At 37.5% G+C, this 18,030-nt stretch overlaps 1 protein-coding gene and 1 long non-coding RNA gene across 2 annotated transcripts in view; both read left to right on the top strand.

The window, feature by feature from the left end:
- Nucleotides 1–13,075: 13,075 nt before the first annotated feature.
- The window catches only part of LOC128206995 (angiopoietin-1-like), a 40,379-nt gene continuing 35,424 nt past the window's right edge, over nucleotides 13,076–18,030 (top strand). The window contains exon 1 of the mRNA XM_052909771.1: nucleotides 13,076–13,194. Coding sequence (XP_052765731.1) covers nucleotides 13,184–13,194 — 11 coding nt within the window. The 5' untranslated portion in view covers nucleotides 13,076–13,183. The remainder of the gene's footprint in view (nucleotides 13,195–18,030) is intronic.
- On the top strand, nucleotides 13,995–15,303 carry LOC128206996 (uncharacterized). Its single transcript, XR_008256628.1, has 3 exons — nucleotides 13,995–14,191; nucleotides 14,818–14,902; nucleotides 15,223–15,303. It is a non-coding gene; the product is annotated as an uncharacterized LOC128206996 (long non-coding RNA).

The following is an 18,030-nucleotide window of genomic DNA, read 5'->3' as shown; positions in this document are numbered from 1 at the left end:
TGCTTCTCTCGGCAATCACTGCCATATCACATTTATATTCAGAAGTGTTCTCTCATTGTGCTTCTCTTGGCATTCACTGGCATAACACATAACTATTCAGTAGTGGTATCTCACTGTGCTTCTCTAGGCCATCACTGATATAACACTTAACTTTTCTGAAGTGGTCTTACATTGTGCTTCTCTAGGCAATCACTGGCACAACACACAACTATGCAGTACTGTTCTCTCACTGTGCTTCTCTAGGCAATCCCTGGCATAAAAGACAACTATGCAGAAGTAGTCTCACACTGTGCTTCTCTAGGCAATCACTGGCATAACATATAACTATGCAGTAGTGGTCTCTCATTGTGATTTTCTAGGCAATTAATGGCATAACACATAACTATGCAATAGTGGTATCTCATTGTGCTTCTCTGGGCAATCACTGGCATAACAAATAACTATGCAACAGTTGTATCCCATTGTACTTCTCCAGGCAATGGGCATAAAACATTAATATGAAATAGTGGTATCTCAATGTGCTTCTCTCGGCAATCACTGGCATAACATATAACTATGCAGTAGTGGTCTCTCACTGTGCTTCTCTAGGCAATCACTGGCATAACACATAACTATGCAGAAGTGGTCTCTCACTGTGCTTCTCTAGGCAATCACTGCCATATCACATTTATATTCAGAAGTGTTCTCTCGCTGTGCTTCTCTCGGCATTCACTGGCATAACACATAACTATGCAGTAGTGGTCTCTCACTGTGCTTCTCTAGGCAATCACAGCCATATCACATTTATATTCAGAAGTGTTCTCTCGCTATGGTTCTCTAGGCATTCATTGGCATAACACATAAATATGCAGTAGTGGTATCTCATTGTCCTTCACTCGGCATTCATTGGCATAACACATAACTGTGCAGTAGTGGTATCTCATTCTGCTTCACTCGGCATTCATTGGCATAACACATAATTGTGCAGTAGTGGTCTCTTACTGTGCTTTTTTAGTCAATCGCTGGCATAACACATAACTATGCAGAAGTGGTCTCTCACTGTCCTTCTATAGGCAATCACTGGCATAACACACAACTGTGCAGTAGTGGTCTCTCATTGTGCTTCTCTGGGCAATCACTGGCATAACACATAACTATGCAGTAGTGGTTTCTCACTGTGCTTCTCGAAGTAATAAATGGCATAACACATAACTATGCAATAGTAGTATCTCATTGTGCTTTTCTAGGCATACACTGGCATAACACATAACTGTGCAGTAGTGGTCTCTCACTGTGCTTCTCTAGGCAATCACTGCCATATCATATTTTATTCAGAATTGTTCTCTCGCTGTGCTTCTTTCGGCATTCACTGGCATAACGAATAACTATGCAGTAGTGTTCTCTCACTGTGCTTCTCTGGGCAATCACAGGCATAACACATAACTATGCAGTAGTGGTATCTCATTGTGCTTCTCTAGGCAATCACTGGCATAACACATAACTATGCAGTTGTGGTCTCTCACTGTGCTTCTCTAGGCAATCACTGCCATATTACACTTATATTCAGAAGTGTTCTCTCTCGCTGTGCTTCTCTCGACATTCACTGGCATAACGAATAACTATGCTGTAGTGTTCTCTCACTGTGCATCACTCGGCATTCACTGGCATAACACAAAACTATGCAGAAGTGGTCTCACACTGTGCTTCTCTAGGCAATCACTGGCATAACACATTTATATTCAGAAGTGTTTTCTCGCTGTGCTTCTCTCAGCATTCACTGGCATAACACATAACTATGCAGTAGTTGTCTCTCACTGTGCTTCTCAAGGCAATCACTGCCATATCACATTTATATTCAGAAGTGTTCTCTCGCTGTGCTTCTCTCGGCATTCACCGGCATAACACATAACTATGCAGTAGTGGTATCTCATTGTGCTTCACTCGGCATTCATTGGCATAACACATAGTTGTGCAGTAGTGGTCTCTTACTGTGCTTTTCTAGGCAATCACTGGCATAACACATAACTATGCAGAAGTGGTCTCTCACTGTCCTTCTATATAGGCAATCACTGGCATAACACACAACTGTGCAGTAGTGGTCTCTCATTGTGCTTCTTTGGGCAATCACTGGCATAACACATAACTATGCAGTAGTGGTTTCTCACTGTGCTTCTCTAAGTAATAAATGGCATAACACATCACTATGCAATAGTAGTATCTCATTGTGCTTCTCTGGGCAATCACTGGCATAACACATAACTATGCACAAGTGGACTCTCACTATGCTTCTCTAGGCAATCACTGCCATAACACATAACTATGCAGTAGTGGTATCTCATTGTGCTGCTCTGGGCAATCACTGGCATAACACATAACTATGCAGTTGTGGTCTCGCACTGTGCTTCTCTAGGCAATCACTGCCATATTACATTTATATTCAGAAGTGTTTTCTCGCTGTGCTTCTCTCGACATTCACTGGCATAACGCATAACTATGCAGTAATGTCCTCTCACTGTGCTTCTCTCGGCAATCACTGCCATATCACATTTATATTCAGAAGTGTTCTCTCATTGTGCTTCTCTTGGCATTCACTGGCATAACACATAACTATTCAGTAGTGGTCTCTCACTGTGCTTCTCTAGGCAATCACTGCCATATCATATTTTATTCAGAATTGTTCTCTCGCTGTGCTTCTTTCGGCATTCACTGGCATAACGAATAACTATGCAGTAGTGTTCTCTCACTGTGCTTCTCTGGACAATCACAGGCATAACACATAACTATGCAGTAGTGGTATCTCATTGTGCTTCTCTAGGCAATCACTGGCATAACACATAACTATGCAGTTGTGGTCTCTCACTGTGCTTCTCTAGGCAATCACTGCCATATTACATTTATGTTCAGAAGTGTTCTCTCGCTGTGCTTCTCTCGGCATTTACTGGCATAACACATAACTATGCAGTAGCGGTCTCTCACTGTGCTTCTCTAGGCAATCACTGCCATATCACATTAATATTCAGAAGTGTTCTCTTACTGTGCTTTTCTAGGCATTCACTGGCATAACACACAACTATGCAGTAGTGGTTTCTCACTGTGCTTCTCTAGGCAATCACTGCCATATCACATTTATATTCAGAAGTGTTCTCTCGCTGTGCTTTTCTAGGCATTCACTGGCATAACACATAACTATGCAGTAGTGGTATCTCATTGTGCTTCACTCGGCATTCACTGGCATAACACATAACTATGCAGTAGTGGTCTCACACTGTGCTTCTGTAGGCAATCACTGGCATAACACACAACTGTGCAGTAGTGGTATCTCATTGTTCTTCACTAGGCATTCACTGGCATAACACATAACTATGTAATAGTGGTATCTTATTGTGCTTCTCTGGTCAATCACTGGCATAACAAACAACTATGCAGTAGTGGTCTATCACTGTGCTTCTCTAGGCAATCACTGGCATAACAGATAAATATGCAGTAATGTTCTCTCACTGTGCTTCTCTATGCAATCACTGGCATAACACACAACTGTGCAGTATTGGTCTCTAATTGTGCTTCTCTGGGCAATCTCTGGCATAACACATAGCTATGCAGTAGTGTGGTCTCTCATTGTGCTTCTCTATGCAATCACTGGCATAACACATAACTATGCAGTAGTGTTCTCACACTGTGATTTTCTAGGCAATCGCTGTCATAACACATAACTGTGCAGTAGTGGTCTTTCACTGTGCTTTTCTATGCAATCACTGGCATATCACATAACTGTGCAGTAGTGGTCTCTCACTGTGCTTCTTTATGCAATCACTGGTATAACACATAACTGTGCAGTAGTGGTCTCTCACTGTGCTTCTCTATGCAATCACTGGCATAAAACATAACTGTGCAGTAGTGGTCTCTCACTGTGCTTCTCTATGCAATCACTGGCATAACACATAACTGTGCAGTAGTGGTCTCTCACTGTGCTTCTCTAGGCAATCACTGGCATTACACATAACTGTGCAGTAGTGGTGTCTCACTGTGCTTCTCTATGCAATCACTGGCATAACACATAACTATGCAGTAGTGGTCTCTCACTGTGCTTCTCTATGCAATCACTGGCATAACACATAACTGTGCAGTAGTGGTCTCTCAATGTGATTCTTAAGGCAATTAATGGCATAATACATCACTATGCAATAGTTGTATCTCATGGTGCTTCTCTATGCAATCACAGGTATAACACCTTACTATGCAGAAATGGTCTATAATTGTGCTTCTCTAGGCAATCACTGGCATAACACCTTACTATGTAGAAGTGATCTCTCAATCTGCTTCTTTAGGCAATCACTGCCATAAAACATAACTATTCAGAAGTGGTATCTCATTGTGCTGCTCTGGGCAATCACTGGCATAACACATAACTATGCAGTTGTGGTCTCGCACTGTGCTTCTCTAGGCAATCACTGCCATATTACATTTATATTCAGAAGTGTTCTCTTGCTGTGCTTCTCTCGACATTCACTGGCATAACGCATAACTATGCAGTAATGTTCTCTCACTGTGCTTCACTCGGCATTCACTTGCATAACACATAACTATGCAGTAGTGGTCTCTCACTGTGCTTCTCTAGGCAATCACTGCCATATTACATTTATGTTCAGAAGTGTTCTCTCGCTGTGCTTCTCTCGGCATTTACTGGCATAACACATAACTATGCAGTAGCGGTCTCTCACTGTGCTTCTCTAGGCAATCACTGCCATATCACATTAATATTCAGAAGTGTTCTCTTACTGTGCTTTTCTAGGCATTCACTGGCATAACACACAACTATGCAGTAGTGGTTTCTCACTGTGCTTCTCTAGGCAATCACTGCCATATCACATTTATATTCAGAAGTGTTCTCTCGCTGTGCTTCTCTAGGCATTCACTGGCATAACACATAACTATGCAGTAGTGGTATCTCATTGTGCTTCACTCGGCATTCACTGGCATAACACATAACAATGCAGTAGTGGTCTCACACTGTGCTTCTGTAGGCAATCACTGGCATAACACACAACTGTGCAGTAGTGGTCTCTCATTGTTCTTCACTAGGCATTCACTGGCATAACACATAACTATGTAATAGTGGTATCTTATTGGGCTTCTCTGGTCAATCACTGGCATAACAAACAACTATGCAGTAGTGGTCTCTCACTGTGCTTCTCTAGGCAATCACTGGCATAACAGATAAATATGCAGTAATGTTCTCTCACTGTGCTTCTCTATGCAATCACTGGCATAACACACAACTGTGCAGTATTGGTCTCTAATTGTGCTTCTCTGGGCAATCTCTGGCATAACACATAGCTATGCAGTAGTGTGGTCTCTCATTGTGCTTCTCTATGCAATCACTGGCATAACACATAACTATGCAGTAGTGTTCTCACACTGTGATTTTCTAGGCAATCGCTGTCATAACACATAACTGTGCAGTAGTGGTCTTTCACTGTGCTTTTCTATGCAATCACTGGCATAACACATAACTGTGCAGTAGTGGTCTCTCACTGTGCTTCTTTATGCAATCACTGGTATAACACATAACTGTGCAGTAGTGGTCTCTCACTGTGCTTCTCTATGCAATCACTGGCATAAAACATAACTGTGCAGTAGTGGTCTCTCACTGTGCTTCTCTATGCAATCACTGGCATAACACATAACTGTGCAGTAGTGGTCTCTCACTGTGCTTCTCTAGGCAATCACTGGCATAACACATAACTGTGCAGTAGTGGTGTCTCACTGTGCTTCTCTATGCAATCACTGGCATAACACATAACTATGCAGTAGTGGTCTCTCACTGTGCTTCTCTATGCAATCACTGGCATAACACATAACTGTGCAGTAGTGGTCTCTCAATGTGATTCTTAAGGCAATTAATGGCATAATACATCACTATGCAATAGTTGTATCTCATGGTGCTTCTCTATGCAATCACAGGTATAACACCTTACTATGCAGAAATGGTCTATAATTGTGCTTCTCTAGGCAATCACTGGCATAACACATACTATGCAGAAGTGATCTCTCACTGTGCTTCTCTAGGCAATCACAGGCATAACACCTTACTATGTAGAAGTGATCTCTCAATCTGCTTCTTGAGGCAATCACTGCCATAAAACATAACTATTCAGAAGTGATCTCATATTGCGTTTCTCTCGACAATCATTGCAATCATAGCACATATTGAAGAAGCAGTTACAATACAGTCTCCAATTATTCAGTTAATATATTTAGAGTTCTTAATATGGATCACTAATTGTTTAACACGTCAGTTCTGTGTCCATTTTCGTATTGTGGTATGTTGAAATATACTGGTAAATCATAGAGCTCGTATACCCATATATTCGTGTATAACTGGCCGTGGTAGTCTCGGCGTTGTCAATATGTTTGACACAGAGTAGACCGTATGTTGCACTGAGCGCAATGGCGAAACGCTACATTTGCGTTCTCTTCAAGAATGTCTACGCTCTGTTTATCTTAGCCGACCAAAAATATAAGTATATTTGGTAAAGTTGAAACCTGGAAGAGTTAATAAAAAGGAAACAAATTAATAATGAAATAATAAATAAACTTATCCACATCCGTAACATATTTACCCAAATGGTGCTAAAACGAACAGTACAGTTTCCTGTCCTAGAGCATCTGTCAAGCTTTAGCATAGAAGTTCTTATTGTTGCGCCTTTAATTTAGCGCTAAAACAAACAAAACACACTGCTTGCATTACAATTTCATTATTATTTAGCACATTTGTATTTAAATACCCGCGAGTTACATTGGCGCGCCCTGAAGATAAATACATTGCCATTTTTGATACTAAGTCAATTACAGGTGAGAGTCCCGTTAAGATATTTCCTAAAAAATCTTTATTGATTACCTAACTACTAATTTTAGGGGTTTGAAAATTAAAATGTAAATGGAGTATGCTCTCTGGATTGCAAAATACCTCCATTGAGTTCCAATATCATTTTAAACAAGGGCGAATACACAAACCGAAAACAAAGTAATGCTTAAACGACTAACGTTTACATAGGTGTCTGTTTTGTCGTTTTCTTGATATGATTTCTATCTCCGAAAATGTATAAGCGCATAAAGCGAAGCCATGAAGCATTGCGTATTGTTCCTGAAGAAACAAATTATTGAACAAATACGAGTAGGTTAAAATTGTTCGGCTGCCATATATCGTTATTATTATATCTTCAACATTAAGACGATGTCTTACATTCATGGACATGTTTCTGAATGTATAAAACGTATACGATGTTCGAATATTTATCTAACCTGTGTATGTTATTTTGCATGTCCCTTGTTATACTACGTTATACGTTATTCCACGGGATATAAACGAGATAGCAAGTCAGTACATTTCTCTCATGGGCTTGCTCCCTTTATTGTACAATGTGATATCATTGTTCAGCAATTCAGCATCCCGGAGTTTTGCAGCTAGTGAATTATACAACGGCTGCTCTGAGGATCGATTTTTCTCTGTGGTTTTTGTTAGCGATGATTCTGTCTGCCAGTGGGATACCCTTATGCCACAGCCGTATTTCTTATAATCAGTATTGCCAGGTGCAGGAAGACAGTCTTCAATACAGGTACGTACTGATAGGAGGGATCTGGCGCCCGTTCCCTTAGATATCTTAGACATAATTGCAAATGTTTAGAGTCAATTTTCGCTTTATGTTTGAATTGACCTTTTACCAAGCTTAATGTTGAAAACTTTACGGTACGGTATCCTTAAATTTAAAGAGCCGGTTTGGCTTTCACATTATATAGGCTCATTGAGATATAATACCAATGGGTGCAAAACGTTTATAAATAATTTATTGGCAATTTTCAAAATATGTCGATGCATATATGTATGTTATGTTACATTCAATTACACGTGAAAATTAGTTGATACGTGTGCAAGTCTCAAAAATATATCATAAATAATGTTTTAGTACTTTAAAAAAATATGAAGCATTTATATGTTTCAGTGGTTGACATAACTGACCGGATATTTATTTACATTGCCATTTATTATAAAGGAGAGAAGTAAGGAACTCCATGTGATTAAGGCTTTTAAATTGGAAATTCGGTTCATCCCTGTAGTTTCAGTAGACTAACGTGTGTGTTCTTTAGTGGATAGCTATTGTAAAGCTTCAAATAATTTATCATTAATTTTCTTTGTCACTTGTTTGGACTTGCTTCATTGCCTTTAAGTGCAGTGAAGTTGTTAACTTAAATTGTCAAATTTCCATTAAGTTTGTATTTGAAAAATAAACACACAGTTTCGAGCCTAAGAACATGTAAATTGTCTTAGATTATCGCTTAATTTCCTTAAGATAAACGCGCATTTGCATGTATTCTTTCTCGACGTCTATACCGGCAACTGTCGAAAGTGACGGTATTAATCTTGAATGAATTTACAACCCATTAGAGATAAGCAGGGAGATATAATACGCCTATACCATTGGCAAGAGAACTGATTTATCTTAACAAGAGTGCAGATTGCTTTTGGGAAACGAGATGTAGGATAAACCACTATCTTTTTTATAGCATGCATTTTCTCTCGACAATACCTGGAATTTCTGTTATTCGTCTCATTTAGAATACACTTACTTTTATTTGTGGTAAAAGAAGAACATACCATGCATGAGTGACTTCTTTTTGTAAACTGTGCTTTCAGCTTACGCTTAGTTTAATAAACTTATCCACTAACTGAAGTTTTCTTCAAACATGCATTGCCAACATATAACTAGACTATGAATATCTTTGCAGTGCTTGTTTGTAGAAAATGTATGAATAGGACCTGTCATAATTAATATTGTACCTGTGCCGAAGATTCACCTAGAATCCGTATCATCACTGTAGAAATAGAAATCCTGTTATTACTGTATGTTTGCCAGTTGTGCATAAGCCTGGTCAGAAAATGAAAAACAGTCACGTCTGAAGACTAACTTTAATTTGCTATGCAATCTGTTTGTCATGTTTTAAGATGGTCACGTGATATAACTAAAACAATTGAATTGTACGGTTGGCTTTTTAAATTTACTACGGTTGTGGTTAAATATTACTTTGAATTTTTTACATTAAATGGTACCATTATGACATAAAATTTGTAATATAATTTTTTTTATACATATACTATTATATGCACAATCGATATGAAATACGGAAACTGGTATAAAGAAGATGCTGAAAGATAACTTGTACATTGAATAATGGCCATTGTCAAATCTAATCACCCCTCCCACCTTTTACGAATTAGAAATTGTTCAGTTAATTTACATTTTCAAATTTTCACTCTAGTTTATTAATCAAAAAACATTATTGTGTTTGCATGCATTTTGCAAAAGACATGTAGTTAATAAGTCAATCCTACCATAGATTTTACATATTTTGGGCCATTTTCTGTCTTTAAAGAGTGCAGAAAAATTAGTAAAATTTATAATGTTTTCAAAATTGAAATTGAATATCAATTCATTTGATGTCAATTATGTTGAAAATAAGAAAAACAAAACACTTGTTAAGAAAAAATGTTCTCAAACAGTGACATGTCACTATTTAATCTTAATTGAAATTCGGCTCATGTCATATTAGACCACTGTCTTTTGACCTATCATCTCACCATTTACATGTATCACAAAAACAATAATAGACACTATTTTTGCAAATGTTACCCAGTTAAGACAATATCACGACGGCGTTTTTGTTTTATTCTGAGCGTCGATATTTTGAAAGCAAAACAAATATAGGGGCGAAATTGTATTATCATGAAAAAACACTGTACATACGTGTTAAAATCAAGAACACGAGGTATTTGTTTATTTTAGTTCGGAAAGTTGATCTGAATGCTACGAGCTCAATTGTTTACTAAATTGAAATGTGAAATTCAAGACATGAAAAGGAAAATGTAAATTATTCGTTCATAATAAATTCGGATAAACGTTGTCTGTTGTATGGGAAATTAATTAAAGGTTTGAAAAATGGCTATATCTTGTTGTGATTACTACAGCAGATGAACTCATTGTTTAAGAAACCGGCAACTCAATGAAATTAGTCCCTATATATAACACGGTATGTATCTTCTTAATGAAGAACAGCAACTGTCTACTCAAAATGCCATATCAGTCAATACAAAGCAAACATTGTACAATGTTTAAAATGAAACCAGAACAATTAAACTACGGAATTCCAGTAGTGCAATCGCATGTGAATGTGTTGATCTCAAACGCGATACTCGTTAGTATGATGATGAAAACGCGAACTCACGAAACTACGAAAACGAAAACACGGCATTACGATGATGATATAGCGACAGTACGATAACGAGAATGCCATAATACGACAATACGATAATGATAATGCGACAAAATATCGTGTTTTACCAGCCAACTGTCGAGTTTTGATCATTGTAATATCGTGATATCGCGTTTCCGTTATCAAAGAATCAAACTTCTGCGTTATAATCATCTTAATGTCTCGATTTCATCATCGTACCGTTGCATTATCATCATCGTACTGTCACGTTTTCATCATCGTACTGTCGCATTATCATAACCGTTCTCTCGCGTTATCATCACCGTACTGGCACGTTATCATCACCGTACTCTCGCGTAATCATCACCGTACTGGCAAGTTATCATCACCATACCATCGCGTTATCATCACCGCACCGTCGCATAATTAACACCGTACTCTCGCGTAATCATCACCGTACTGGCACGTTATTATCATCATACCATCGCGTTATCATCACCGAACTATCGCGTAATCGTCATCGTACTCTCGCGTAATCATCACCGTACTCTCGCGTAATCATCACCGTTCTGTCGCGTTATCATCACCATACTCTCGCGTAATCATCACCGTACTCTCGCGTAATCATCACCGTACTCTCGCGTAATCATCACCGTTCCCTCGCATAATCATGACCGTACTGGCACGTTATCATCATCATTCTATCGCGTTATCATCACCGTACTCTCGCGTAATCATCACCGTACTCTCGTGTAATCATCACCGTACTGGCACGTTATCATCATCATACCATCGCGTTATCATCACCATACTCTCGCGTAATCATCACCGTACTGTCGCGTAATCATCACCGTACTCTCGTGTAATCATCACCATGCTCTCGCGTAATCATCACCGTACTCTTGCGTAATCATCACAGTGCTCTCGCGTAATCATCACTGTACTCCCGCGTTATCATCACTGTACTCTCGCGTAATCATCACCATACTCTCGCGTAATCATCACCGTATTCTCGGGTAATCATCACCGTACTGTCGCGTAATCATCACCATACTCTCGAGTATTCATCACCGTACTCTCGCGTAATCATCATTTTACCATCGCGTTATCATCACCGCACTCTCGCATAATTATCACCGTACTCTCGCGTAATCATCACCGTACTGGCACGTTATCATCATCATACCATCGCGTTATCATCACCGTACTCTCGCGTAATCGTCACCGTACTCTCGAGTAATCATCGCCGTACTCTCGCGTAATCATCACCATTCTGTCGCGTTATCATCACCATACTCTCGCGTAATCATCACCGTACTCTCGCGTAATCATCACCGTACTGTCGCGTAATCATCACCATACTCTCGAGTATTCATCACCGTACTCTCGCGTAATCATCATTATACCATCGCGTTATCATCACCGCACTCTCGCATAATTATCACCGTACTCTCGCGTAATCATCACCGTACTGGCACGTTATCATCATCATACCATCGCGTAATCATCACCGTACTCTCGCGTATTCATCATAATACGCTCGCGTAATCATCATCGTACTGTCGCTTAATCATTACCGTATTCTCGCGTTATCATAACCGTACTCTTGCGTAATCATCACCGTACTGTCGCGTTATTATCACCGTACTGTCGCGTAATCATCACCGTACTCTCGCGTATTCATCATAATACGCTCGCGTAATCATCATCGTACTGTCGCTTAATCATTATCGTATTCTCGCGTTATCATAACCGTACTCTTGCGTAATCATCACCGTACTGTCGCGTTATTATCACCGTACTGTCGCGTAATCATCACCGTACTCTCGCGTAATCATCACCGTACTGTCGCGTAATCATCACCGTATTCTCGCGTAATCATCACCGTATTCTCGCGTAATCATCATCATACTATCGCGTAATCATCATCATACTATCGCGTTATCATCACCGTACTCTCGCGTTATCATCGAGAATCGCGTTTCAGATCGACACATCCACAGGAGATGGCCACAACGGAATTCCGTACTAAACTACTTTCGAAGACATCACATGCGCAGTACGTTGATATGAAACATTTGTAAACCAATATGCGGTTTAACATTCGTTACACTATTTTCTGAAAAAAAATGCTTTGCTAATAAAGTTTTCCTGACGACTCAAGAAATGAGATTTGAGCGGTAACTAACAATCCTTGATAAACACATATACTTTTTCTTTATATAGTATGTATGCACTGTGTTGTTTGTGGAGTTGTGTGCTGTTGTTTCATGTTTCTTGTTTGTGATTTTTTGTTTTTGTGTTCGATGTCTTTGGCGTTAACACTGTGCCATTAAACAGGGTTTATGTTTAAACTTTCGGCTACTGAGCTCCTTTCTGTCGTATTTCCATACAAATATTGATTACAAAAGTAAATCATATTTTCTTGTTTATCTAAATTCTTAGTTCAATGATACATTTATGATGTGTGCATTACTCGAAGAGGTGAAAATATCCTTAACATAAAAATAATATGTGTTTTTCATCTATATTCACCAATGTGGTTTAAACTTCGAACGTAAAACTGATGATATAAAGCATCTGATTGATCATAGAACGAAAATAAATTTAACTGCGAGATCGAAACAGTTAAACAATACTAATAATGTTTCGTTATTTATTTAGAGATGACTTTACAGCTATGTTGCTCTACATTCGGAAACATTTTTTGTTTCTACACTGCTAAATGGTTTGTTGTTGATAAACGTTATGTAAACCGCTGCAGTGTACAAGACGTATGGCACTTAAAAACATACGTGGGATGTGGCTCGAAATAGCTGCGTATATAAGACTGGTGGTGTATCCCAGCCATCAGAAACGCGGATGCCTGCTTGCTTTAACATTGCGAAACAGTGCCAAATCTTTAGCTGGATAAAACTAAAGCGGAGTAATCATTTCCATGCGGACAAGGTATGTTTGTATATTTGTAAATTATTTTTTATGTATGAAAATATCTTGAATTTTCAATTTTTCAGAGACACTTCATCAAACTATTATCTTGTTATTTTTATTTAATACATGTGTATTATGTTAATTGCTCATAGTTGGATTAGGGAGATATTTAACCTAAGAAAACACCGTAGTATTAACGAAAATGGTCCCGGTACAGATGACTTGGGAGGTTGTATTTTTATTGGGAATGGTGTGGACATATTCCAATACAGAATAACAATGTATCCGGCTAATAAAAAATGTTTGAGACTTTTTTTATTGTTTACGTTATTACGAATAACTTTATAGTTTCTTTAATAATACATACATGGTGCCAGTTTCACGAAAATTGAAATGAGAGAAAATAGTTACCCACCTGCAGCCAATTGTATAAACAGATTTACCCAGGGTAATATTTTACCGGCGGTAATTCACTAGCGGATTAAGAGGGGGGCGCATCCGGCGCGCGCCCCCTCTAAAATCGTCAAAGTTTACTTTTTATGTCAATTTAGGAGATAAAAATTAATAAAATACGCCCATAATGCATCATTTCCAACTACAAATTGTTAATTTTTCTTGATTGCTTAACCCCCAATCCATATGCAAACAGTTTATGCCATACACTTTCGGTTCAGAGGGAGGGGTGCATGTCAAAAGGTTGCGCCCCTAAGCTACGCCCCCTCTAACGTTGATTCCTGGATCCGCCCGTGGTAATTTTTCTGGTAAATTGGCGGTAAGCAATTGTATAAAACAAAACTAAGATTTTACCAAGCTACTTACCGCGGTAATATTTACCCTCCTCCAAGAGGTGGGTAAATTGATTTACCGTCTCAGTTACCAGAATCAAGATGGCCGACCAGACATAAACAAGCGCTCGATTCACAACTCATTTTGTCGATTTTAAAGACAAATTGAAACTTCGTGAATAGAAAACTGTTCCATTTCATCCATATCAATAGAAGACAGGAATACAGAGGTAAGAAATCGCCAATAACCACTGTGTAAACAAATAAATGCTTTGGAAATATTTCAACGAACAAGTTTCATGTGCAAAAACGGCGACCCAAGAAATCTTCAGTTTAAGAATGTATTTACCTTGTTTCGCGTTTAAATAATTCCAAAATCTTTCAAAATTAAATGCAAATGGTTCGAGACCAACACTTGATTGCTGGTCTCGACCTTACTTTGTTGAAATGTATCCCACTTTGCACATATTTTGAGTATTTTGCAAATAAATATTTACAATCAAATTGAACCGCCTGTAAACATTCAACAATAAATGACAGCTATGACGTCATTTTCTATGAAAAATACCTCAGTCTATCGTCTATTTCTACAGTTTTCTTTTATATAGAGAGGTACACAATGGGGTGGTTGCTAACCAAAAATGTAAAGTGCATTGATAATATAAAGGTTTACTGTATATTTGACAAACACAACAGCTGTGGTATGACAACATACCCAAGTATGTTACTTCGAGTTTAAAAATGTATATAAATTATACAGTACTGTGACATATACAGTTCTATGATAAACATGTTTATGTTCAATTGTACACAACCATTTCATAATTGTGATAATGAATAAAAATAATCATTTTAGGCTTTTCATCAGCGAAAGCCTGCAGAGCCAGTGTGATGTTAGAACATTTAACAGGCACATGATTAAAGACACCAAGAGCAGTGAGGTAATAATAAGATGATTTTTTTCTTCTGTAAATTATCATTATACTGTCATTTTAGTGAAAGCAAAATATTAATAACTTGTTTGTTTATTGTGAAAGACATCATCTCTTACCGACGCTCTTGTTAATTTACCTTTCAAATTTATAGAAACATTGGCCTCTAGGGAACGCCGTCACCCCCCCCCCCCCCCCCAAAAAAAAAAGAGTGCATAATTTCATATCTGCGCCAAATATTCATTAATCAGCCATTTAAGATATGAAGCTGATTTTCACAGACAACATATAATTTTAATGATTACAAAATATTTTTTTCTTTTTTTTAGATTGCTACCAGTGGAGGACCAAGGTTATATGACAAATGTGCCGTCAAGAAAACATCACAAAATGAACTTCATGGAGCCGCTAGTGTATTATATGCTGTTTAACATTGCTGATTCTGGTATTGGTATATACATAAGAATCGACTTTGATTTTGAATTTAAGACCATTTATAGTTTAATGAAAATAAATGTTACACTCCTTGTATATTGACTTTATGCTCCTGTAAAATGGAAATATGGTGACTATATGAGTAAGTACTTTTAACACTTAAATTTGACATCCACAATGGGACTGCTTAGTTTTTATATAGTTCAAAAATACTATTAAATAGTGCTGACAATAACTGAAGAGATCATGTTTTATTCTATTTTAAACAGAAACAATGATGACATAAATAAGCAGACACTTAAATAATTTCATTAAGTTAATTATACATGATTGCACTTTTAGTGCCAAGTTGAGACTACTGCAAGCCTATTGGTAGGAACATAATCATACAAATATATATACTACAAACAAGATCAAAGAAAAAGATTCAAGATCATTTGGTCATTAATAATAAGCATAACTGATATATTATACAAATGTCGCATGTAGTTTAATAATCTTATGAATTTTCAAAGTGGTCGGATGCAGCATTTAATAAATGGAATTCTTCAAGAAATGACATTTCACATAGGAGATATAGAAAAGATCAAGACTTAATACACTTATAATATGTGATTGTATTGACACTAAAAGAATCAAAAGTGTTTTAATTTAAGCAATAATTCAGTTTAAAATATAATAATGGACTCACAGCCTTAATTAAGAAATACATGGAATACTGAAAAATGGTACATACATATTAGATTAAATTATGAATTATTGACCACTTTAATGAGAATCAATTCTATGAAAGTCAGTGCATCATTTCTATGACAAGTTGAAACTGACTATAAATTCCTTAGGTGTCAGCGTGAGAAAAACGGAAGATGCCATTAAATTTTATTCAAAGATATATTTGTAATTTGTGTAAGCAAGTATAATTTCTTGTCAGTTAATATCTGTTTTTTAAATTATTCAGATATGTTGTGTCATTATGACTTGCATATCATTGCAATAATGTTCACATTTTTCTGGGTATTCGTTGACCGTTTTCTATGAAGTAAAGAGAAACACCCCTGAATTCAGAATAAACCTACCCCTTAAAGTGTTGCATGTGTTTTATTGATCAGCCACGGGAGTAGCTTATAAATACTTTTAAAGTTACTTTGTACTGTTTTGTTGAATATTTACCATGTAACCACTGGCACCGGATTTTCAAACTCAAACATTTTTTTAAAAAATCAAAAAAAATCTTATAATTGCTTACTAAAAATTATAATACCGAATATGTAAAAAAATATTGAAAAATATTTTTTTTTTTAAATAATGCACTTTGTACTGTATAATTTAGTATATTATACAGTACAAAGTGCATATTTGAAAAAAAATATTCGGTATTATAATTTTAGTAAGCAATTATAAGATTTTTTTGATTTTTCAATAGCCTTGGTAATTTCTTTTATACAACATACTTACCGCCATGGTAATATCACCACGGAATTTACCGGTGGTTTTACTTACCGAGGTAATTATTTACCAGTGTTTATACAATTGGCTGCTGAAATACAATTATCCGGTTAGAAAGCAATATCAACGTTCAACTCAGGTAGCAGAGAAGACTGCTCAGTGTGTAAAGTTGGATGTCTGTTTCCTATTCTGAGTGAGTTTGTGAAGTTTATTTGCTGATAAGTTTACGGTCTCCCACTAAAAGTTTTTATTCCAATACAGGAGAAAGAAAGTGGTAAACTAGGCCCAAAATGCACCATTTTTCTGCGTGGGGATACCCACTAACCCATCTGCCAACACTTTAAAACAACTAAGTTTCTGTTCTAAAGGAGGGGCCCAAATCAAAAGTTATGCCCCTTAGTAACGCCCTGCCTAACGTCAAATCCTGGACCGACCCTGTTTATTATGATGCATGCGTGATTTGTCTGTATTGTTTGGTATATTGTGTCCATATCGTTTAACTGTTTGTTTGGCCTTGGCCTTGTGCTTTAAAATAGAGACTTCGTAGGTTGTGTGCTACTAGGCGTATCCCTATGGTTATAGAATTGGCCATGGCTTAAACTTGATAATTTCCCAAATGGAAAGACTATTTGGCCGATTGCTTTAGCCCGAGGGTAATTTATATTTCACTGGGGCCATTATCAGCCAAACGCCTTGGTCAACAACACCTTAACCTGTATAATACATATGTTTTTGTGATAGGACATTAAAAGTTTACCAGCGAAATACGCAATGCAAGATGCAGCTAGTATTCATACATTGACACATTTAAAATTATGAATTACTATTTAGCTATTTTGAGAAAAGGGTCTTAACATCCGTGCGGGGACGTTTGATCTGACTTTGTGGAAATGTGCCAGGATTTTGGATAAATTCAAAGCGATTTCTACACTAAATTTTCCACGATTGACGAGAATGCTTTTCCGGTCTTTTAATGATGCGCCAACAAGGCTGAAATATATTTTAGTATCATTCAAATCATCTTTGGCAACCCGACCCGACGCGCGTCAGCCGGAAACGAGCATTGTCGCACAGCGTGCCCGAGGGTCGGATTTTTTTTTATCCGGACCGGAAAACATGATTAATGTTTTTCTTGCTTATCTAGAGTTATCAATTTGTTACTCAATTGACGTAGAAAACGCTCACCAAAAAGCGCGTGCGACGTTGTTTACTGACGTCATGAAGCGCAGTAATTTTAAATCACAATAGTTTCTCTA

The sequence above is a fragment of the Mya arenaria genome, chromosome 10, assembly GCF_026914265.1.
Source record: "Mya arenaria isolate MELC-2E11 chromosome 10, ASM2691426v1".
NCBI lineage: Eukaryota > Metazoa > Mollusca > Bivalvia > Myida > Myidae > Mya > Mya arenaria.
This window is presented reverse-complemented; position numbering and strand designations above follow the sequence as displayed.